Source organism: Rhea pennata, chromosome Z, assembly GCF_028389875.1.
Source record: "Rhea pennata isolate bPtePen1 chromosome Z, bPtePen1.pri, whole genome shotgun sequence".
NCBI classification, from domain to species: domain Eukaryota; kingdom Metazoa; phylum Chordata; class Aves; order Rheiformes; family Rheidae; genus Rhea; species Rhea pennata.
Genome location: NC_084702.1, coordinates 47,738,352 through 47,761,563, shown reverse-complemented (window position 1 = coordinate 47,761,563; position 23,212 = coordinate 47,738,352). Strand labels below are relative to the sequence as shown.

Genomic DNA, 23,212 nt, shown 5'->3' with positions numbered 1-23,212 from the left:
TTGGAAAGGCTAATATGAACACTGAAAACAAATGAACAAGAAATAACAACATGAGATCCATCATAACATTTTAACATCACTCTGCTCATGTTTCCCTTTTATAATTAGTGTTTGCATTTGCATTTTCCAGTAATAATGTTCATTATTGTATTTTTAAATTCTTTTGCCATTATTTTTAATAATCAGAAGTTACTCGAAAAACAAAGTTTTGCTATCATTTATGGTATTACATAAGAGGTCTTCCTTCTAAAATATTAAAAATGTCATTTAAGCTGTATTCAAGGCATCTCAGGAATTCCTGAAGTTCTTCATCTAAATAGCTAGTTGCATTACATCCTAACCAATCATCAGACACATGATATCCAATTCCAAAGCCATCTGATACTACTGGCCCAAATCCACCAAGATTAACTGCAGGACTTTGTAATGTACTAGTTGAAATTATATTATGATTTATTTTCTGGTAGGCGGTGTCAAGAAAGAAATCAGGCGTAGGTTCACCTCTGGACACTGCAAGATGTTTCAATGCAAATAAATGGCGATCAAATCCATTTCCTAAAAAAACACAAAAAAAGAAAATAAAAGACCAAAAATGCACAACCTGTTTTAAGACCTCAGAATATATATTTTCCTAATTCTGACGCAATATTATTCAAAGATTTTCTTTAAACTGGTAACAGGCAAATACCAAAGCTAAAATAGCTAGAACTGGTACTTTAACACTCTGGTATTTCCCTTTTAGTACACCAGATAATAAAATACATAGGTTAATAATTCTGAGCATCTTATTAGCTGTAATGAGATACCTGACACATGTGATCTTAAACCTTTATTCAGGTAACAAGACTTCAACTGAAGTCAACAAAATGTATTTATTCAGCATCAGATACATATAATTTATATAGATGCCAAATTTAGACAGCCAGTTCTGAAAGTCTGGGTTTCATAATGGAAACAAAAATTTACATAACCCCTCCTGCTAGCAATTTCACTAACGCAGCTTCTTTTCCACCTCCTGCATTTACGAAGGCAACAGATTAAAACAAAGTGTTTTTTCCAAAATTTTTAGATGAATTTTCTGAAATGAGAAATGCACACAGTTCTTCTCCATGGGCATCTGGATAGGAGAGCTGAATAAAATTCTGCAGGTATTTCACTGTGTAAACCACAGTATGGAATAACGATCACTTTTTTGTGCAAGAGAATAAGGTTATTCCAAATGGATGATTGCTTTGGCATAGCTTTGTTCTACAACAGCATTTACCTATGGAGCTATTGAGGAACTGCTATTGTTAAATAGCTAGTGAGTAGTTCCTCACAAAAAAAAAGATGAATATTATAATCTCGTTACTTATTTGACACTATACAGCTAGTATTTACTTTTTAAAATTACAAAAATAAATATGGATTGGATTACCCCTCTGAAAATTAGTATTCTAATAAAAATTAACTTACTCCATGAACTTTTAAAAATTCTCTCAGTATCTTATGCCAGCTTTTCTATCCTTCAACTTCTTTAAAAGTTGTCTTAACTATCTAGCTATGATTCTTTACCTCACTTCATTTGGGGTGTTTTTTTTTTTTTTTTTTTTTTTTTTTTTTTTGCTCATACATTGCTGTTGCTTTGCTGTGATGGCGGTCCATTATACTGTGTTAAAGTAAAAATGACTTTAAATTCTAATCCTCACAGAGCATTCTAAGGGAGACCTAGAAGGGAGATACATATGGAAACTGATGCCTTTTCTCATTTTCAGTTATTTTAAATGTTCCAAACTGCTAAGAAGTGAATACAGATTCTACGTGCTAAGGTAGAGAATTTCTTTATTATTTTTGACTATTAAAAATTGAAGTCTTATCATTGAAAAATATATGGCAACTGAAATGCGGTAAGGAAAGAACACTGAAAAACTCAGAATCAGAAGAATTCTTCATTAGACTTTTAAACCCACCTTTCTTGATAACAGTTTGAAGAGAGCAATATAAACAAGGAGTCTTTGGATTTAGGGTCTCTAGCTTGATATATTAATGTATACCGTGTGTACGAACAGTTGTCAGAGAGACTAACACTTAAAATCTGCTAGGGAATAAGGGCTGACATTATGTTTTTTAGGTAAAATCCACCCATAAAACAATTTCAAAATTTCTGTGCAGATTTCAGAGCAGCCAAAAGGGCAGAACACTGATTCTTGAAGCATCTTTCGTAGTTTGTTTGTAACAGCAGAAACTGACATCTGGACACCTCCTTCCCATTACAATGGGTCTTGGGAGGCCTTCAAATACCAAGAGAATCAGTAACATTAATAAAATTTTAAAGACTTCATTGGCATGGAACTAACCTAAGGCAGCTTCCATTTGCAATCGTCTATGATACTTTGAACATTCATCAATCATATTTCTCAGTTCTGCTACACTGCGTTTACCTCTTTCTTCAACAATTGCCTGTGAACACTGTTTTGTGAGCATAGACGTGGGTCGAATGGTTTCTGTGCGTCCGTGTTTAAAAGCAGCAGTACTACATGCTTCATATGAAGGAACAACTTTTCCAAACTGTCGATAAAAAGTAATCTGACATGCAAGTTGAAAAATAGCATCGGGACTCATCCTCTGTTTTACAATATATTCTTTCCCGAACTTTTTGAACTGAAATCTTTTCATGGACATTTTCTTCTTCCTTTCATTAAACTTCTCATGTGCAACATGTATAGCAGATTGGATTGAGTCATTCAATTTAAACTTCAGTCTCTCACATGTTATGACAGTAGTTTCTGTAGACCTAGAATGTGGTAAAAGAGCTGGGTGCCGTGTACTGTTTCTATAAACTTCATTTACAAAACGAAGAACTGCAACTCCATCCCCCCAAGAATGCTCAAAGTTTATTCCTGCACGGCCATCACCTGTAATAATCAGACTAAAAGATTTATCAAACCAACGATTGAAGCCATTTCCATGAAGCAAGCAATGGGAGAGCTCATTCTCATCCTTTGGAAAAACATTATCTAAGCAGAGACAAAATATTGCACTGTCGATTTTCTTTAAGTTTTCTTCATTACCTGCTTCAAGAAGTTGTTGTCTTACTCTCGCCCAGCTATTCCTGTCTTCAGTGGTCAAGTATGATAGCGCAAATTCAGGTAAACTGTCTGCCTCTTGTATAATATAAATTAAATGAGCCACAATTTCAGATGGATGCAGAATATTATCAACAGAATCCAACACATCAAAAACATAAAAGTGTCCATTTCTCATCACTAGCAAATGTCTTGAGCATTCACTTGTAAACAGTTCATCTTTGTTTAGTTTTGGAATTCTGGAACTTCTGAAGAGATGTTTATATTGTGACATATCTAACGGATATGCATTTACCATATATGCTCCATACCATGACACAGAGGTTGGAAGAAGACGAATAAAGTTTTTGAAGAGCCTACTCTCACTCCACTTGGGGTTTCCATAATATATATCTGGCCTTAAATAATTATTTTTTAGAGAGTTCAGAAATTTGATGGATGATATTATCAGATTTGTTGCTCTTACCAACTGATTGTTGTAAGCTTCTCTTGGATCAGGAGTTAAACTAATAAAAGGGTTGAAGTTCAAAACAACAGGTTCTCTAGCAGAAAGATACATGTTAAACCAAGGATCTACAAAAATAAGATTAAAACTCAATTAAATCCCAATTAACTATCTGAAGAAACACATCATATAAAATATTTCTATATAGTAACTTGTTACTTTGATGACACAGCTTTAAATTTGTACAAGTCTTTTGACTGATACAAAGAATATAAAAAACCTCATGAAGACTGAAGCTTTTACAGTAAGTTCCATTTATATTTTTTAGTTTACATTTTCACCACCGATCTCTTTTTTTTAAGCCATGTTTTCATGTAATGAATAGGATATAAGAGGTAGGCTCATCCAGTAAGTAACTCTGCTCCTGGAATTAGAGCAGGAGTTATTTTTACTTTAGTCATGATGCTCTGTATCATTTCGTTTTGAATTCACTTAAAAATGCTTTTGTTAAAAAGCATGAGCTATACACACCATTTCATATAGACTTCACTAAACACTGGCTTTCAGAAGGGGTAATTAAGAGTAAGATCAGAATATTCTTTTCCAGCAAAATACATTTTTTGGTCAAAAGTAAACTAAAGGAGAGATGCAACAATAAGAATAAAACTATTTTGTGAGAGTGTTGTTGAATGAACATTTTTTGTAAAATTGTTTGTAAATTGTTTGTAAAATACGTAGGGAAACATTTACACCTAAGATTTCACAAACAAAAGCCATTACTGTTAAAGAGAAAACACAATTGATTTTGTTCTTTGTTATTTGTTTACATACTTCCTTTTACTTTCTTCCAAAGATTTATCTCTGTGTGGACCTTTTCAAACATCATTTCCTTACTTTCCTATTTTTATTGGATGACAAAACATTTTTTTTTTGATAACCCTTTGAAGATTTCTGTGGATAACCTACACTCAAGACTGTAGCTCAAGTTGCTGCCAAATATTTAATTGAAAATCATGATCTAATTTAAGACTCTTCACTGTGGAAAACTGTACAAAGACAACTGATGATTCAAATTTAACTCCTTCCCAACAAGAACCTCAAAATTTTTTCTTGAAGAAAGATTCTGATTTTTTTTTTTTTTTGTAAATGAGAAGGAAAAAGCATGTCAAATTTGTGTCTCCTTTTATCTTTTAGTAGTATTTACTATTCATCCTCACACTGTAAATATATCAGAGCATATTAATGATTAGAGCCTTATTCACAGTGCCTCTTAATTGTAAATAAGGTGAAAATAAGGCCTTTGCCTTTACAAAACTGATGCTATTTATTGTATGCTGTTTCCATCTTCAGTTTTAGACTGCAGTGTGAGATCTTGTATCTCAGAAACTGATTTTCATGACAGGATCAAAACCTAAATAATAGGGTCTGAATGTGATTTTTGAAAAAGTATCGTTTGGTTCTTTTTTAAGATTTAGTAGAGAAATAGTTAACATTAGGAGAAGAAGGGAAAAAAGAAGACATATGGAATTTAAACAAAATGTTATTATTTTGCATTAACAAAACATGATGTTTTACTATGAGGTTAATAGAAGGGGAAGAGATGGAAGGAAATTTATGACATGCTTCAACATAAAAGCCACACTTCAACATAACAGCCACACTTGCCATGAAAATGTAAATGCAAGTAGTCCAAAAGCATGGCTAGACAGCTTGTTGATTCCAATTTTCACTACACCTCAGTAAGATATTAAGTGGAAAACAAACCTGATATATAGCTTGTATGTGTGTTCTTTTCATCTAGCTTAACCAACTCTCTGTGCAGGCGCTTGCCAGCTCCTTTTTCAAACTCCTTGACAATTCTTTTGGTATTTCTACAGTATTGAGAATAGTACATTATTACAATATATTAAAATTCCTCTTCTTGCTTATTTCTTTAAATGATAATTTTTTGCAAAACAAAAATCAAACCCTTAAAGCTAATCTATTCTCATTGGCTCTGAGCAGAACATCTTTCATGTTGACCAGTCTGGCATTCTGGCTTCATTTTTAATTGCAGCTACAATACAATTAATAAAGCAGTGGGCACTGAAGCAAGTGCACCACAAAACATCAAATCCTAGAAAGTCAGTTACCTCTAGACCAATTACAAATGCAAGGTAATCTGAGGTTACATTTACCTATCTCAACTTAAAGGAAAAAGCATATAGGCAAAATACTTAAGGATTTCATGGACTGAGTCAAGACTGCAACTAAAGCTTGCAGAACTGGCATTTGGAAATATCTTCTCACTTGAAAATTTAGAAATTTGATGTGACCTGTCAGAGTGCTTTCAAAGATGATTTTCTTTTTTTTTAAATTGCAGATGTGCACTTTAAGTAAAGTAACAACAACAACCTGCATTCCCAGAAAATATTGTGAAAATAAAAAGTGACACTGGGCTTAGAATGTTTGTCACTTCTTAAGAGGGAGTGATTGCTAGCCTAATTTCCAAAGTAAACAAAGCTTTGACAGCCACATTATCTGTATCTGTCTGTCTGCCAGCCATTAGTAGTGAACTTTGGCTATAGTCAGCTGACAGTGAAAAAGCCTCAAAGTCTTAAACAAACTAATTTTCATTTATATTCTTTTATCATATACCACTTCTCATACCTGTATTGTTTATCATCTAACAAAGGTTCCTGGGCAGCCAAATACCGCTTTAGAGTATGCTCCAGTTTTGGAATAGGTAATCTGGAAGTACAGAAGGCTATTAGATGAAAATTAAGTAATTTTCTATTGATACGAAGAAGGACGTAATGAAAAAGTTCAAATCCACAAGAAACATCCTGTCCCGGCACACAGCTCATCTGTTCTCAAACTATCTCAGTGAATGCTGCTGTTGTAAGAGATATGTTGACAGCAGACCAGGAAAAAGTTGGGAAGCAGTGAGAACTAGAAGGAAAATTAAATAGCTGTAAAATCATACCAGAAGTAAGAAGAAATAGTATCAACAGCCCACTTAGAAGCATAGGTCTGAACTAGACCTCTGAATTTTTGAAAACCAGAAGAATTTTTTAATAATAATGGTCATCAAATGACCACTTGGAAAGTATTTAAGTTTTGCATAAAGACAGCTCATTATTAACGTTCCCTGAAAACCTATGACATTGATTGCTGAATAATTTTGTTATGCATATACTACATAGTAGATTTTTTTTTATTTATCTAGGTATAATCTTTTATCCTTAGTTTTCTCTTCTTACAGCGCACATCACCTCATATTGACTGATATTAACAGACTATTTAATAAAGAATATTACCTGCACCCATGTAACATATTTTTAGCAACAAAACCTAGAAATCTTATACATTACTGAAGAAAACTCTTGGCAAGTGAAGGACAGAGCTTTTGCAAAAGTGTATTATGTAGTTCTGAGGCACTTCCCTCTGTAGAGTTCATGTGCTGGGTCACTTGGTCTTAAGCGCTTATCCAGGGGATCATAAAGTGGATTAAAATGGTCTAGAACTTTCAGAGTGTGCTGAACATAAGCCATCTCTTCCCTGACCTCAGACTACAGCTGTTTCTACTGGAAAAATGGTCCCATGCCTCTGTAAGTATGTTGAGGCCACCTACACAGCAGAGACCCGCTGAACTGTGTGTACCAGTACTTCTGTTTCAGCCATCCTTATCTTTAAGGATAGTTTAGTTCTTAAGTTTTATCTTTAAGGATAGTTTAAGAAGTTTCCCCACCTCTGGTTCCCTAGCACCCACTCCTTTCTCACTTCACTCGGTGACTGCTCCAAAATCACCTCTCCCCACAGCTCAGCATCAGCAGAGCAGCAAGCTAACAAGCAAGGAGAACGTGGCCCGAGGCCCACGCTCCTGCCACCTCCATAACAAGGTTCTACCACGGATCCTCCACCAACTCCTCGGAGAAGGTCAGCAGTCGGGATCTCCTCACAGCCTCTTTTTCCTCCTCCTCACCTCGCAGCCCTGAGAGCACGAGTGGCCTTACCACCCCGAACCGGCCAGGGAGGACGACCCAAGGAAAATGGCCCCCGGCGAGGGGGCCGACCCCAGCACGCAGGCCCGGCGGCCCGCGGCTTCCCGCTGCAGCAGCCGCCGCCGCCGCCGCCCCGCGCCGGCCCCGGCAGGAGAGAGGGGCGAGCCCGCTGCCCCCACCTGGGCAGGCTCTCCTGGAAGTGCATGGTGGGGATGGTGCTCCTGTGCACGAAATGATGGTCCGTGTCCACCTGCGAGACGATGCCCTCCGTCATCCCAACACTCCGCCAGTACGCGCGGCACCCCGCCGGGCCCGGCCGCCTCCGCCAGGCGCCCAGGCCGCGCAGCGAGCCCGGCCGCAGCATGGCGGCGGCGGCGGCGCGAGGCACGGGGCGGCGCGCGCCGCGCCACGCCGCGGCCGTTAGCGCAGCGCCGGCGCGTGCCCGGCGCCGACCGTTAGGACCGTTAGGCGCCGCCGCGGCAGGTGGGCGGGGCGCGGCACGTGGGGCCGGCCGGCAGCGAGCGGCGCGGCGCGGCGCGGCGCGGCGGTGTGGTGTGGTGTGGTGTGGTGTGGTGTGGTGTGGTGTGGGCATCGGCCCGGGGTATCTGCGTCTTCGGGGATGTCCGCTGCACGCAGGTAGCTGGAGGGCTTCGGGGTCCCGAGAGGGTGCCCGGGGGCAGGAGGCGGCTGGAGCTGGCGGAGGCTGATGCTGCTCGTGGAGCATCTCCTCCTTGGTGGCTGTCACCTTGGTGTCGCCCAGGTCTGGGGGGCTGCTCTGGGCTGCTCCTTCCCCCATTGCTCCGGAGGCTGGTGACGGGAGGCCTCCCTTGCTGAAGGGGGCTGCAGCTGAGCTCTGCTGCATGCTCCGCTGGGTTGTGGGCAGCACTGCGGGACGAGACTCACATGGGCTTCGAGTCCTGGAGTCCTTTGCCAGTAGAGTGGCTATCTGGCTTGAACTAGTTTTCTAAAACCTATTTTTCTCTATTGTGCTTGTTTCTGTTTCTAAAACAATGACAAATAAATATAAACCTACTTTTTAAATATGTTGACCTGTGTGGGCTATAATAAAGTCTATAATAAAGAACAAGATCGAAGAAGTGGATAAACACAGTCTTGTTGGGAAGGAGTCAATGTGGCTTCTGTAAAAGGAAGTTGTGCCTCACTAACTGCTGGAATTTGGAGGAAGGGCAATATGTGAATAAAGGGAATTCTGTGAATATAGTAATCCACTTTCATTTTCAAAAAGCCTTTGACAAGCTTTTTATAAGCTTATTAAGCTTTGTAAAGAAACTAAGTTGCCACAAGATTGGGCAAGAGGTTGGTTTTTGAACTGAAAGCTGCTTCAAGAATGCAAAGTGAAGGATAGGTCTTAATGGTCACACTTCAGAAGGGGGACAATTCATAGAATAATTCAGTTTGAAAGGGACCTCTGGAAGTCAACCAGAGGTCCAGCCTCCTGCTCAAATCAGAGCTAATTAAATCAGATTGCTTAGGGACTTGTTTGGTTTGAATGCATTCAAGGATGGAGATTCTACAACCATACTGCAAATGTCCTGTGATTTGTACTAGTTTTGTTTAATGTCTTCATTAGTGACTTAAGGAAGGTAGTGAACAGTGAAATCTCCAAGTTTGTGTATGACACTAAGTTTTTGTTTTGTTTTGTTTTCAGGTAGTCAGATGCTGAGAAACTCCAGAAGGACCTCACAGTACTGAAAGATTGATAAATGATCTTTGGTAGATAAATATAAAATGATCAAGGGCATGGAGCAGCTGTTTTACTCAGAGAACCTAAAAACTGTAGGGCTCTTCAGTTTTGGGAGCCAAAGGCTGTGGGGATTATGATTGAGGTTTACAAAACTGTGAAAGTGGTATATGGTGTAAAGGTGGAGCTGTTATTCACTAAGTCTTGCAATCCTAGATTTAGAAGCCACTTGATGAAACTAGTAAGAGATAGTTTATAACAGATGGATATTCTTTTTACCCAGGGAGCTGTAAACTTACTGGCCTTGTTTTCCTAGAAGGTTCTGAGGGTAGACAATACCAGCATGCTGAAAAAGGGATTAGACAAGTTTACAGACAACAGAGTGGTAAACAGAATTATGGGGCTATCCTCTTAACTTCCCTAATGCAATAGTTGTGGATGCTGGAGGACTGTGAGGGGAATGGACTTCAGACCGGCTCTTAGGCCTTCTTCCTTAACCAGCCTATCCTGTAGCTGCTGTTGAATACAGTATTACATTAGATGGAATAGTAGCTTGGTTTGGTAGGTCATTTATTATGTCTTTTTTTTATTCCATTCAGATGCATGAGTTGGCACACTGAGTTGGTACACTGAGACTGTGGTTATCACTGTTATCATTGACATTGGATCTGTGTACTCCGGATTACCCAGGACTACTAAATTGTAGTACACGACTGTGTTTTATGTCCAGTCAGCTGATGCAGCTGATACAAAGTTAACCTGTCAATATTTTTAAATGACTTTGAACAAACAGAATGAATTTATACTGGATCAATACATTGCATCGTTTGTGGTGATGGTTTTGATACAGTATTGTTAGATCAGAGTTTACCAAATTGTTGAACTTCGACCCTGAGGGTTGGACGGACAGTGAGTTCTGTCAATGAGTTGTTGTGCAAACTCTTGAGTAGGCTCTGGCACTTAAGTATGTAAGTGGAACTGTGCTTTCAAGTCAGATTAACCCTACAAAGTTTTCTTGGCATGGATGTACTGAAAAATATTAGTAACCCTTAACAATATGCTCTTGTTTGTTTCCACTGTGCTTTTGTTGGCTTGAATTTGACAGAATACAACAGCGACAGAAAAACTCCTTTTGTTGGTTTATGCTTTATCTGTGTGAGACATCTTGGCTGTTAGAAGCTATAGCAACAATCTCTGTACTATAGACAAACACAAATAAAATCAAGCCTAAGAAAGATTCTGTTTTGTGTCATTAGGAGAAAACAACTCTATTCGCCAATAATATTACTGTTACTTGAAGTAATCTTCTGTCTTCTTTTAAAAACAACTTAAAAATTTACCTGTCCTAGAACAATAAACTTAATTTATTGTGTATCCAAAGCTGTTAATAAGGTTGGGAGAAGCTCCATGAATCAACAGCGTTAGAATTAATAAATGAACACAGAATCAATGAATTAATATACAGAATCAATGAGTAGATAGGACTGCTGACAACTTTGATTCATTTGTGAAAATAAGGAATGGTTAGTCATATTTGAGTCAGTGCAAGTAAGACTACAGCTTTCATAGTGAGGAAATCCTTTTCACTGACTTGGCTGTAGTTCACTCCTTGCCATAGAAAATGACATTACCCTTTTGTCAGCAAAGACTAGATTCTTTTTTATTGTTTTGTCTCAGATAGTCACTGGAAATCTTACTGAGAAATCATTTGAAACAATGTAATAATGTTCTAGTATTAAAATGCATGAGATCAAATATGTCATTGTTTTCTGAATCCTGTCAAAGACTGTCTCTGTTTTCTATAATTTTGTCTTTGTGTGTCAGCAGTAATGGCAAATGTCTGCTGGTTGAAGTGTTTGCTGATCCTAGGATGCTCAGCCTCCAGATTGTGAAATAGGAAACAGTCAAGCAGTCTTTTATATTTCTGTTCTTTTAGTTAAACAGTCTTTTATTGCTTTCACTTGTAGTGCCCACATAACTGCTTGTGAGATAGAGGTGCTAAGCAGCTTCTCACTTCATGATGTTTATTGCAATGGAACAGTTAATTTTTTTTTTCTTTTGAAATTCATTATGTAATCACTCAGCAATGCAGAGGGAAAAATGGGGCTATAGACCTATTTACATAGAAGAACAGGCAGTATTTGCATCCTATTTTCATACTTATTTTTAAATATTATGTTTTCTGGTTGTTAAGTGTTACTAACGTAGTACAGTGTTTTAATCTGGAAGCTTTAAGTGGTGTGCATCAGATGAGATGAATCCCACATTCACTATTTGCAGAATATACTGCCCACAGAATTAATGCTTCTGGTAGTTCTCATTAGTTTCCCAGATGGTTCAAGGAAGGACTGAGAGGAGAGTAAGTGTTCTCTGACTCTCCAGCTCTGTCAGTACTCTGGGCCTTCTTACTCTTTGGGCAGGATTAGGTCTAGAACTATGGGCTGTGCCATTTAGAATTGGTATCAATCACTTTCTCTGTGATCTGCCTTATCTCCCATTTCAGTTTCCTTCTTGGTGTTCCAATTCAATATGTGTGTGTATAAGTATCTGTCTATCTCAGCTGGGGAACTGGAGCTGACCATGATGAACTAGAACACTGATAAATGAGGCTAGTTTTAAAATTTAAAACAAAGCTTTACTAGACTGGCATTTATTAGCAATACAGTCTTTGCTAATAGTTCTTGCACGTTATTCATCATTATCACTATTACTGTATTTTAGTTCTTGCACACTGTCATTATTACTACAAAGCAGTCAGTCTCTCATGTTTCTATGCTAAATTAACTGTGAGTATGAAATACCACAGAGCTGATGGTGTAAAGTTAGCACTGATTGCTCCAGGCTTGATCTTAGTTGTTGAAATGGCCAGTCTTGAGAGCTCTTTGACCACAGGAATTGGCACTGAAGTAGGTGACTTTTTTCTCTCCATTCACCCCTCCCTCAATTTAGGATTCTATCCATTTATAAAACAGATGAATTTCTAGACAATTCTCAGCACTTGGCCTCTACTCCTTGGCCTAAATACTGAAAGATGTATTTGAGGTTAGTTTCCCAGGGCTCTGCAAGTGTCTTAGACTTTTTCTCAGCTGCTTCCCTGCCTGGCCGGCTTCCCCTTGTCCCCAACACTGCTTGCTTAGCTGATTCTTCATTTTTTAAAGCAAGAGTGGCTTTTCCCAAGCTCTCAAGGTTGTGCTTTTTCAATGACGAGTAATTGACCATAAGCAGGCTATTTGTGGTTCTGGGATTTCTGCTTTCAACCTGCGCCTATATTTTTCATGCCTTTGCTGTTACCCCATACTTAGATAGTGAAAGTTATTACCAAAGTCCAGTTCACACAGCAGCTTCTCATAACACGTTGATAACAAGCCAAATGGGACAGGAGCGATGCCTTTCACAGTTAGCATAAAGCTTGTGACTTGTTTTTACTGGGCAACTGATTACAAGAATATGTATACAGTTATAATAAATTAGTATGCTTATATTGGGACTCTTTTTAAAGAACTCTCAGAGAATATTCTCTCATTTTCAATGTTTAGTCTATTACAAGCCCCAGTTTCTCTGCTCAAAGTTAACATTTCCAAGGACTGTATTTATTCCTCTTTTAAAAGTATGTTAATAGACCCAGTTGAAGGACTATGTTGGCTCTAATGCATAAACCTATTTACAGTGTTCGGACTCTACTGAAGAATTTAAATGCAGAAGGCAACACATTACAACCTCAGGATCATCTGAGGAAAAAGCAGTGGCTTCCTTTGATTGCCTACTCTTGTTTGAGTCACCTAAGAAGGATTCAAGATTTTTTTGATTTTTTGTTTCTCCCTCCTCCCTCCCCCCCAAAAAAATCAAAAGCACCCCATCTGTCATTAGTTTTTTAGTTTTCTAAGGAAAGCTGGATTGAAAATTGGTAGAAACTGGAATGTGGTAAAACACAAGAAAGGGAAATGACTGTTAATAAATGTTTTATTTGGTTTGCTTTACAGTAAGTCCTGTAGTATTTAAAACAAAAAAGTTAAGAAATACTATTTGATTTCATTAGCATATATCAGATATTTATGCTTATGATTTTTTTAAATAATCCACCTAATAAATACAACATAGTTATAAAACTTCAGCAATAATACCAATTAATATTCTCCCACATATAGTTTGTCATCTTACTAATAGTGGAATAGTACCTTTCTAAGAGTATGGATTGTTGCAAGGCAAAGGTCAGTCTGTTAATTATTCTGTTGATTTTTTTATCAAGACCTGTGTTAAGTGAGTTCACATGATTTAGTGGCTTTACTTGTAGGATTAACAGCAGAATATACTCACATAATAGGAAGTGTTCTTTTGTCACATTATATACCAGAAGTATTTTGACTCTTTATTTTTAATTCTAATGTGTATAGTGATAGCTCATAGAGAAGATGCCATTTAGACTGAATTTGTTCAGAGATAAAATTATATTTATAAAATTATGTTTATTTTATTATAATTAAAAATTGTCCCTTTGAAAAGAGTGTTTCAAAAAGCAATATAACTGAAAAAAGCGAGTATTTAAAAAGTATCGACCTAACATTGAAAAATGTAAGTATTATTAAACAAAACAAAGATTGAATTAATTTTAAGACAATTCATTACTGCACATTGTTCTCTTCTTTAACTGAAACTGACCTTTACGCTTTTCTCCTGCTTGGTATGGTTCAGCACACTGCTAATGCAGATTAGTTGGCAGTGATTTTCTTTATTTACGTTTTTTTTGTGCAGCAGCTGTAGAAGTGCACCATATAAATGCCTTCAGTGCAGTCAGATACTGCTTTGCTGAAGTGCCTTTGTCTCTTTTTGCTGACCTGGCTGCATTATGTTGGTTCTGCAGAAATGTCGAATCTCCCTCCCCATTGCGTGTATTACGCTCTTAGACTGAGTTTGCTGACGTCAGGATGCAATGGCTGTAACTGAGCTGCCTGCTGCTCGTTTTACATGCCGTATTCACCTACAGTAGCAGCAGATTAGCACAGTAGCAAACATTTGTGCTCTTGCTACTGTCACATGCAGTTGCATTCGTTGACTTGCGGGGGCTGAAGCATTGAGCAAGAAATTAGAACACATTGCAAATACAAGAGGATATGCGACAGGAATTGGAGGTTACATCAGTGAGACTGAATATGGAAACAAACAAATGAAAAGCCAAGCAAGCTGAAGATTTATAATGCAGGCAGCATTTCCAGGTTTCTTTTCCACTTTGCTCTCACCCTGCTGTTGGATTTGAGATCATGTATGTGTTCTGCTGTTGATTACTGGGGGTGTTATAATCTAATGAAAGAAGAGGATTCAGAAGGATTAATATGTTTTGATCTAAAGGTATTTTTTTCTTATCCTTTTTGTTGATCTTTGTTAACACTGCTATGTCTTTATTTCTTATGTATCTCTTATTTTAGGTCTGTTAATATTGTAGCCTTTGGAAATGAAAGAGATGGATTTTCTGAAGACAATCAGCAGTCAAATCTGATCTGGAGCTATCTAGGGAGAAGTGCTCTCATTTCAGAGACTGAAAGCAGTTTATTGCTGAATTCTGCCAATCACATTAGAAATCCAGTTCTTACTGAATATCAAGCCTGTGTATTTGGAAATGTCAGATTGGTGGTACATGACTGTCCATTTTGGGTAAGAGATTGTTCTGAAACTTATTAACTGGACTTGACAGTGTAAGCTGTCTTAATTAAATGAAAAAAAATATTTTTATTTTGAATGGTTTTCATTATTCTGGGATTTTAGTCATGTTTTACTCATTGAAAATAATAAAAGCATATAAAAGGTAACTAAGGCAAATACCAAAAATTCTCTGAGGAGTATAACAGAATGTTCCTCATTTACAGGCCGATGTATTTCATATGTGTGATGATGATATTTTCATTTTGTTGTTTAGTGAAAGCTTTATTGAAAATAATCCAGAGGTAAACAAGAACTTCTTTGTGAAACTTGAATATAAGCACTCTTCAACTATTTATCTATGACAATAAAGCAGAACATACATTTTTTTTTCAAAAATGAAAAGGGAATTAAATTTCCAACTTTGAGAAATGACAGCTATTATAATTTACTTTATTGCAAAATACAGTATATGGAGTCATTTTATTTCTGTTATAATAAATCATCACATCTTTACTTACCTTCTGATGTAGAAAATAATGTTAAAATGATTTTGGCATTGTTCCATGTTATTAACACTCCTGTTAGTAAGTGAGGCAGCTTAAGTATGAGCAGAGCAATGATTACATAAGAAGTGACATTGATCATCTGAATGTGTTAAAACATATTTTAATAAGTATTTAGTTGCCTAATTTCATGCACTCTGCTGAGTCCTTGAGGGCTATTTCTTCTGAGCTAATTTAAGGACAGATTTGCATTTTGTAGCTGTTTATATCTTACCTGGATTAAATCTGTATGGTTAAGGTGAGATAGTCCTAGGTGCAAATTTGGTAACTGTGTGCACTTAAAGCTGTGCCTCAAGCGGGGCAAACTGCTGTTCATTGTCTACACAGTTCCTTTTAGCTATCAATGCGGAAAAGCAGAGGGATGCATATTTGCAAAATATTGTCCCTCAGGTAAGCCCTTTTGCATAGGGTGAATAGGTGAGCCCTTTGGTGAGATAGATTGTGGGTGAGTTTACTTATTTTTCCTTTTTGATGCTAGAGGAACGTTTCTTTATTTTGCCACTGTGTGTATTTATGTCAGCCCAGAATGCTGCCCAGCTTTTTGAGTCTAGCGTTGGTCTAAAGCTCAAGTGTGTTGGATGAACTCTCCTGACTATCGCCCCAAGTTTATGATATAGGGCATTTTACTGTGTACCATAGGATTCTTTGAAATAGATGTATTAAGATCTTTCAGAAGTTCCTAAAACGCTCATGCACTGGTGTAGTAGAAAAATATAACAGGTCTGGAATGTGTGAGGAATGCTACAACAATTGCATTGCTCTCAAGAAAAGCAACACTATCATAGGTTCACATTCCTTTGTAAGCCTAGGATCACCAAACACGGCTTCCAAACACCGGTATTAGGAAGCAAGGCTTTTGACATCTGTTTAAGTCTTCATCTTTCCAGTGTCAGGATTGAGATAGCAGCCTACTTCTGCAGTGATTGATATGGACTGCTGAAAAATGATTGTCCAAGATGACTACATTTACTTAGTGAAGCAGTTTGATTTGGCAAGTTCAGCTGTGGATAATTTGTCAGTTTACGGTGCTGTAGAGAATGCTGATTCCTGATGCTGACTATGGAGAAGTAATGTCTGACAGCTGTTACGGGTAAATATTGGAGAATGGTATTTACAACCTGCAGTGGGGCTACCTGCACAGTTGCTCCATTTCCTCCTCCTCTTTAAGAACTGTAAATATGTTAACTGTCTGTACAGTGTACTATTTTCTTTGTTTTTGCTGGCCTTAAAGAATTAAGAGAATTCATGATTCCCAATATGGAAAATAATAATAGTGTGCACACCATATTTTGAGAAAATCTCTTTCCCAGTGACATTTAAAGAGTTCAGGAGAGAAATGTTTTGTTTAGGGAGTCTGTTTATCATCTACAGAGATGACATGGAGTTTTAGAGATAGTGGTGGAGCATACTTTTCAAAACCTGAAGGCAGAATGCCACTGTTTCCAAAGTCACTTTGATCTCAGTGTATCGAGCATTGAGTATGTCACTATGGCCTGCTGTATCCTGAACTATGTGTATAAAGCTCTGTGCTGGTATGTTCATATGGAGTGGGCAGATACACAAATGGACAGATTTCTTAGTGATTCATACATCTGGAAAACATTTTGACAAAAGGTATAGACCTAGGCTGAGAGGAGCTGTACAGAACTGAGGAAACCATTTGTGCTATTGTTATTGTTGCATATTGTGATTTTAATGACAAATTGTTGCTAATTCATGCTCTATTTGTGGTGGTGTATATCATGCTGAACTAGTGTGTTCCACATTTTTTTTTTTTTTTTGCAAACTTCAGTATGGGGGCTAGTAACTAAAAAGGAATAATTTGCAAGATTAATTTCATGAATTGCTTTAGCAAGAATTGGTTTATTTAGCAAAGTATATCAGATTTGACAGCCATGGAAGCCGAGGTGCTGTTTCATTGGCTTGCATGCATTTTACAACCTCAGTTATTTTACACTGAATTTTGTTCAGCTTGTGCAGTTTACAAGTGTAAACTGCAGAAAAATTCCAGGAAAATTCTGTAGCTAATGGCAAGTAAATCTTGGTCAACTTCAGAAAAAAATGTAGCATGGAAACTATCATTCATGTTTTGATTCTTTTAATTATGCTGAACAGTGGGCAGCGGAATGAAAGCTTCACTTTTAGTGATACTTCCCAGTTATGTTACCTCTCTTTCCCTCCTTTTTCTATGGCTTAGAGTAGTGCTGTATGGACATTAGGATGTCTCAGTCCTAGATTGGAGTCTACTGTTTTTTTGTTACTTCCCTCCCTCAACCCCCATGAACCATCTTTTTCTTTCCCATGGCACAGTACCTCAAGAAATTTGCTGTTTTGCCCAGGTTCATAAAAACTTTCCAATTTGTAGAGAACCTGCTGCCATGATCATAGCGTACTTTTACTTTTTCCTCAGCAGCATCCTTATGCTCAGATTCCTGGCTAGGCTGACTGGCCTTTGGCCTCTTAGCATGTCTGAAGAGAAAAGAATCTGATCTTCTTTTTATTTATTATTTTTAGAAATCCACTCATATTACTACTTCATTATATAACTATAGATTGCAGCTTTTCGTTGTTGGTATGTCATCCTTGCTCATTTTAAGGCTTGACTATCTGCAGTTGGCATTTTGCAATAATTGATTGTATCCTGTTATTTTCCTTACTAGGAAAGCAACTCTAACCTCTTTTTTTTTCTTTTCTTTTTTTTTTTTTTTTTTTTTTTCAGCTCAGCCTATTAAAAATACAAATGTTTTGGAAAGTCCAGAGTAAAAAACAAATGTGACTTTTCAGGGTTGTAGTATGAATTGCTTTGATTTATGAAGAAGATACTTATATGCTGTGTGTTACTTAGCTAAATTTCTTGAGAGATCTAGTAAGTTACAGGGAGTACACCTACAAAATTTGTATTGCCAACTAGTGGAAGTAACTGATTAGAAATTCTATTGCCTGACAAACTTGCAGAGATCATTTTCAAAGAATGGAGAAGTGTTGTCTGAAAGATTTTTTTTTTTTTTGGCCAAATCCTGCTGTATGAGAACTAGGGGACACTAAGTAAAACTTGTAGATGACTTAAAGCAGGTAAAAGAAAATATTTCTTTATACAGCAGGTAGTTAACGTCTGGAGCTTGTTACCGCAAGAGTTTGAGAAGGCGTCTGACAGGCTCAAAGTTGATGAATTAATGGAGAATGAGTCCGAAAATGGATTCTCGTCAGCTTTCTGCCTTTTCAGCAGGTTGTCTACATGTTCTAGATGACTTTTTAATATTCCTAATAACAGCAAGTTTGGATTCTGTAGAAGTACAAGAGGAGTGGAACTGAGAGTGTGGACAGGCTCCTATATTCTCCCTAGAGAGTATCTGCTATTGCTACTGTTGCAAATGAAGTACTGAGTTAGAGGAACCATAAGGGCATTTCTTACATTCCTACAAACAGCTTTTAGAAGGGGTGTGGGTATTGCAAGAGCAGAGCAGATTTCATTGCGATTCTAAAAAGGCATTCATAAATTACTTTTAACAATAGAAATATTGTCCTTTGGAGTAGTCATATGATTTTGTAGGGAAATCACATCTCAATTGCTTGTCAAGGCTTTTTAAACTTCAGTCCTTGACAAGTATGATTTGCTGATGGCAACACATGTGCTGAGACATGTGTTCTTAAGATTGTAAAAAAAGAACAAAGCTTTTTTTTCCCTAGTAAATTTTGAGAGGAAGCAATAAGATTATAATTAAAATCAATAAGGTTGGAGGACCCTTAAGGTTTGACCGTTAGTTGTGCCATTAGTTTCTTATTTTGTCACTAGTTTTGTCAGTGGCTGTCTTGGGAAGTGCATAGTGCCAAGAGCGGGAAGTGATGAGAAGTAGCTGCTAGATAAGTTTCATAGATGGTGTCTGGAAACTGAACTGTTTATCATCTAAAGAAATCCCTTCCACTATTTTTGCATGAAAACTGTCTTAAAGGTATAAGCAAGATGTGTTTAACTTGGCTAAGGCTCCAGATGTTCTGTCTCCGTGATGTGCAACCCCTCATTGTCAGACACATTTTCAGAGAATTTTCCCAGTACATGAGCAGTAATCTAAACAAACTATTGCAGATTTGCTGCAAGATGAAAATAATCACAGTAAGACCTCTGGGAGCACATCTTTCAGATTTATGTCTGCAGATGTAACATCCAGAACAAGAACATCTACTAAGGTAATTTATAGGAGTGCCTATTCTGCTTTAAGCTTATTTCATGATTTAAGTCTTTGTAGAGACAAGGCTTAAATTGAGTACAAAGTGCACTGACAGTCTAGACAAATATTTGCCCATTGATATACTTCTGTCAAGTTAGCATTCCTTTAAATGTAAGAGTACTGCAGCTAATTCACCACAGATATGAAACAATGATTATTTTGAAGTGATGAAAAATATCTACTCTGTTGAGAATAAAAGCCACTTCACTTGCTGATAGCAATTCTTTTTTATATATTTTTATATATGTATATATATTTCTGCTTCCTATCTTTAATGCTTATTTTTGTGATCTGTTCTTCACAAATCACATTGCCCTCCCTCCCCCACTCTACCACTGGACTTTGAGTTTTGTCCTTTTGTCACTTCTTCCATGCCCATTTATTCTCATCTTTTCTATGTTTTGTTTATATCATTGCTTATTTCCAGTGTCATCTTAGCATACCAGTGCTCTGTAGTTTCCCATCATGGTCTATAGATCTGTTCTGAGATAGGTTTGAGTTCATTTTCAGTTCGCTGGATCAGTTCTAGATTTCTGTCAGAGTTTTCAATTGACTACATTTACAAAATGATGGTTTGCTTTGGTATTTATGAACTATAGTCAGATAAAGCAGAAATTGTGAAATTACAGTTCTCATGCAAATTGCAAATATACAAATAATAACTGTTACATGTAGATGGAGCGCAGCTGTATATTAATTGAATACAAAATAATTTTAAAGTGTAAATCTTAGTTACAGGGCAGATCAATGAAAGTGAGTAGGAAGTCAAGAAAGAAAGCTTAAGGGATTAAAATCCTAATGCTGAAGACATTAGCACTTGTTACTGTATGAAAACTTTTGTGAAGCAGAGAAAAAAGATTCCTAAGTACATAGCAGAGTTCTGTGAAACCCTCTTTCTAAAATATTACGACAAATTGTGTTTTTTTATGAATTGCTGCAAACCTCTGCACCTGAATTTGCTTTTATTTTTCTTAATAAAAACATTTGAAAGTTAAATAATTAAAACATTAAAAAATTTTCCATGGAAAGTATATTCTTAGATAAAAACTATTTCTTCTTTTTAACTTCTGAATTATTAAGAAACAGTTTATTATTTATTATACTGTGTAACTTGTTCTCCAAACAAAAAAAACTATAAAGCACAAATTCTGCTCTTTTCTCTGTTGCTGCTCTTCAAATAAGAGATTGAACTGTCCACTGAAGATGCCTCTGTGAGGTTTTGTGTTACAGAATATTGAATGGTTGGTGTTTTCATTTATAAACAAGAGGATTCTTGATCGGTATTTTTTCTGTTTAGGATATATTTGACAGTGACTGGTATACTTCTCGCAGTCTCATTGGAGGAGCTGATATTATTGTGATTAAATACTCTGTCAATGACAAGACTTCATTTCAAGAATTAAAAGACAGTTATGTCCCAATGATAAAAAAAGCACTAAACCACTGTTCAGTTCCCGTAATAATTTCTGCTATTGGTGCAAGAAAAAATGGTATGTATTCAATCTCATGTAGTAAACAGTAAAAGCATCATTTGGAAGTTAGTTGAATAGTGAATTTCAGTAGAAGCTGATTATTTTTTCCAAGATGCTAACAGAAATAAATATTAGTATGCCTCTTCCACAGTCTGTCAGAATGACAATAATGTGTTAATGTATTACAGTTCTGGAAATTGGTGTAGTGATCAGAACAATATGCTTTATTAACACTGGCCATGAAAGGCGTTGTGCTTTGACCTCTACAGTGACTCCTCTTGTTGAATCATACACTGGAATTAATTCTACTGCTTTAAATTTACAAACACAAGTTTGAGAGTATGAGACAAACTCTGTAGTTTTGATCTGTCTCTAGTCATTATCTCTAGTATAAGATATCTCTAGCAGATGAGATTAAAATGAGATCCATTAGCTTGGAGTTACTGGAGAGGAGGATAAATCATCTAGGATGTGGTCAGAAGAATGAAATCACTTACCCTATGAATGGATGTTAGGCTAACAAACACAAAGCACAGTGTGCTGCCATATTAATACAGCTGAACTGTCATAGTAGAGTAGCTATGGTTTAGCTGTGTGTTAATGGAGTGTTCTGTCCAGGCTGGTTAGTAGGTCTGACGTGAGTACAATGAAAATTACTTTAGAGTAATTATATACTTAGCACAAAGGGGTTTTTGTTCTTTGGCTTTTAATTTTTTCTTAAATAAATACGGACATCATAGTTATACAACTATGGATAGTTAGTCTTAGAACTGACAGACTGAGTGGGCTTCAAAGTGGTCCACTAGTGACTGGCACAATTCCCATGAAAACCTGTTTGTGGTTTAGATAGATATTAATACCTTTGGTCTGTTTACATCACAAAAATAAGCTTTAAAACATACCAGATACTGATAGAACAAACACACAAACTTTATTCTGTACTTTGAAGCATTTTATATTGTACTTCTGTTGATTTTCAAGCAAGTCTATTTAGTCATGGGGTCCGATTCTTCTTTTTAAGTTTTTTTTTTTAGGTTTTTAGTTTACTTCTAAGGCAAAATGATAAATGTCAAAATGGAACCTATGAATTGTCTTGTACTTTTAACATTTGGCTAAAACAAGTGTTTCTGAGCATTCCTCCTGCTATGAATAAGGGACAGGATTTATAAAATGTAGGTACAGAGATTTATTTTGTAACATGCAAATAAATATTAAGCTATGTGAAATGTATCCTCTCTGGACATAATGTTCCATTTTACCAGGGTTTATTTATAAATTTCTTTGGTCAGTGACCCAGAAAGGACTGTTAAAGAATGCTCTAAATTAATTTCTTTTTCTTTTGTAATTCACTGATAATGGTAAAATGTAACTGTGCTGTCTTATACAGTAATAGTAAATATGCCATTCTGATGGGATTGACATTATGAAATCAATTAACTAATGTTTTTTTTCCCTCAACTCCTCTTCCTTCTTACACCTTTGCTTTTTCTTTCAAGCATATTATACCACCAATCTGACTGACTCTACTATTGGTATTTTTCCATTTTTTTTGTTCTTTGTCTTCCTGTTCAATAATCTCATTGTGAGAGAAGTCAGTATTTTCTGATCATAGTTTTGCTACTGTTTCAGTAGACTGCTATGCACACACAAAGCCTTTTTCTTTGAAGAGGTATGTGTGAGCACAGCCATTTGTTCATACAAGCTATCAGGATGTTAATCCTTTGTAGTAGCGAATGGTGCCACCAAAGGAAATAGCTGTGTTAATATATGTTATACATAGTTGAGAATACAGGGATGTAATGTAAAATATGTATTTCAAAGCATGCTCATAGCTGTCAAATTGCTAGCAGCATCAAGCAAAGTTGTGTCAATGTGACTCACGTTTAGATTTTTTTTCAGTTAACTAGGAGTTATCTTCAAAAATATATGTTTTAGGATAAGAATTTATATATAAAATGTGTAATTAAATCATATTCTATAGTATATACATGACCAGGACTGTAGTGGCAATTTATCCCTTCCATTATTTTATGTACTTCCTCCATTGACAGGTAGTAATAAATAATCTTAAGGATGCCATTAGTGAATAACAGCACCTACAGGTTTAAAAATTAAAGACTAA

At 36.7% G+C, this 23,212-nt stretch overlaps 2 protein-coding genes across 2 annotated transcripts in view; one reads left to right on the top strand and one right to left on the bottom strand.

The window, feature by feature from the left end:
• Positions 1–226: 226 nt before the first annotated feature.
• LOC134153921 (carnitine O-palmitoyltransferase 2, mitochondrial-like) lies at positions 227–8,289 on the bottom strand. The gene is given in 7 exon segments (XM_062600491.1): positions 227–555; positions 2,337–3,638; positions 5,275–5,381; positions 6,160–6,240; positions 7,673–7,729; positions 7,731–7,758; positions 7,995–8,289. Coding segments are annotated over 7 exon segments (2,199 nt in total).
• A 6,161-nt stretch (positions 8,290–14,450) lies between these two features.
• RHOBTB3 (Rho related BTB domain containing 3) overlaps positions 14,451–23,212 on the top strand; it is a 28,825-nt gene continuing 20,063 nt past the window's right edge. The window contains exons 1-3 of the mRNA XM_062599698.1: positions 14,451–14,458; positions 14,616–14,841; positions 20,916–21,108. Of these exons, the coding sequence (XP_062455682.1) occupies positions 14,451–14,458; positions 14,616–14,841; positions 20,916–21,108 (427 nt within the window). The remainder of the gene's footprint in view (positions 14,459–14,615; positions 14,842–20,915; positions 21,109–23,212) is intronic.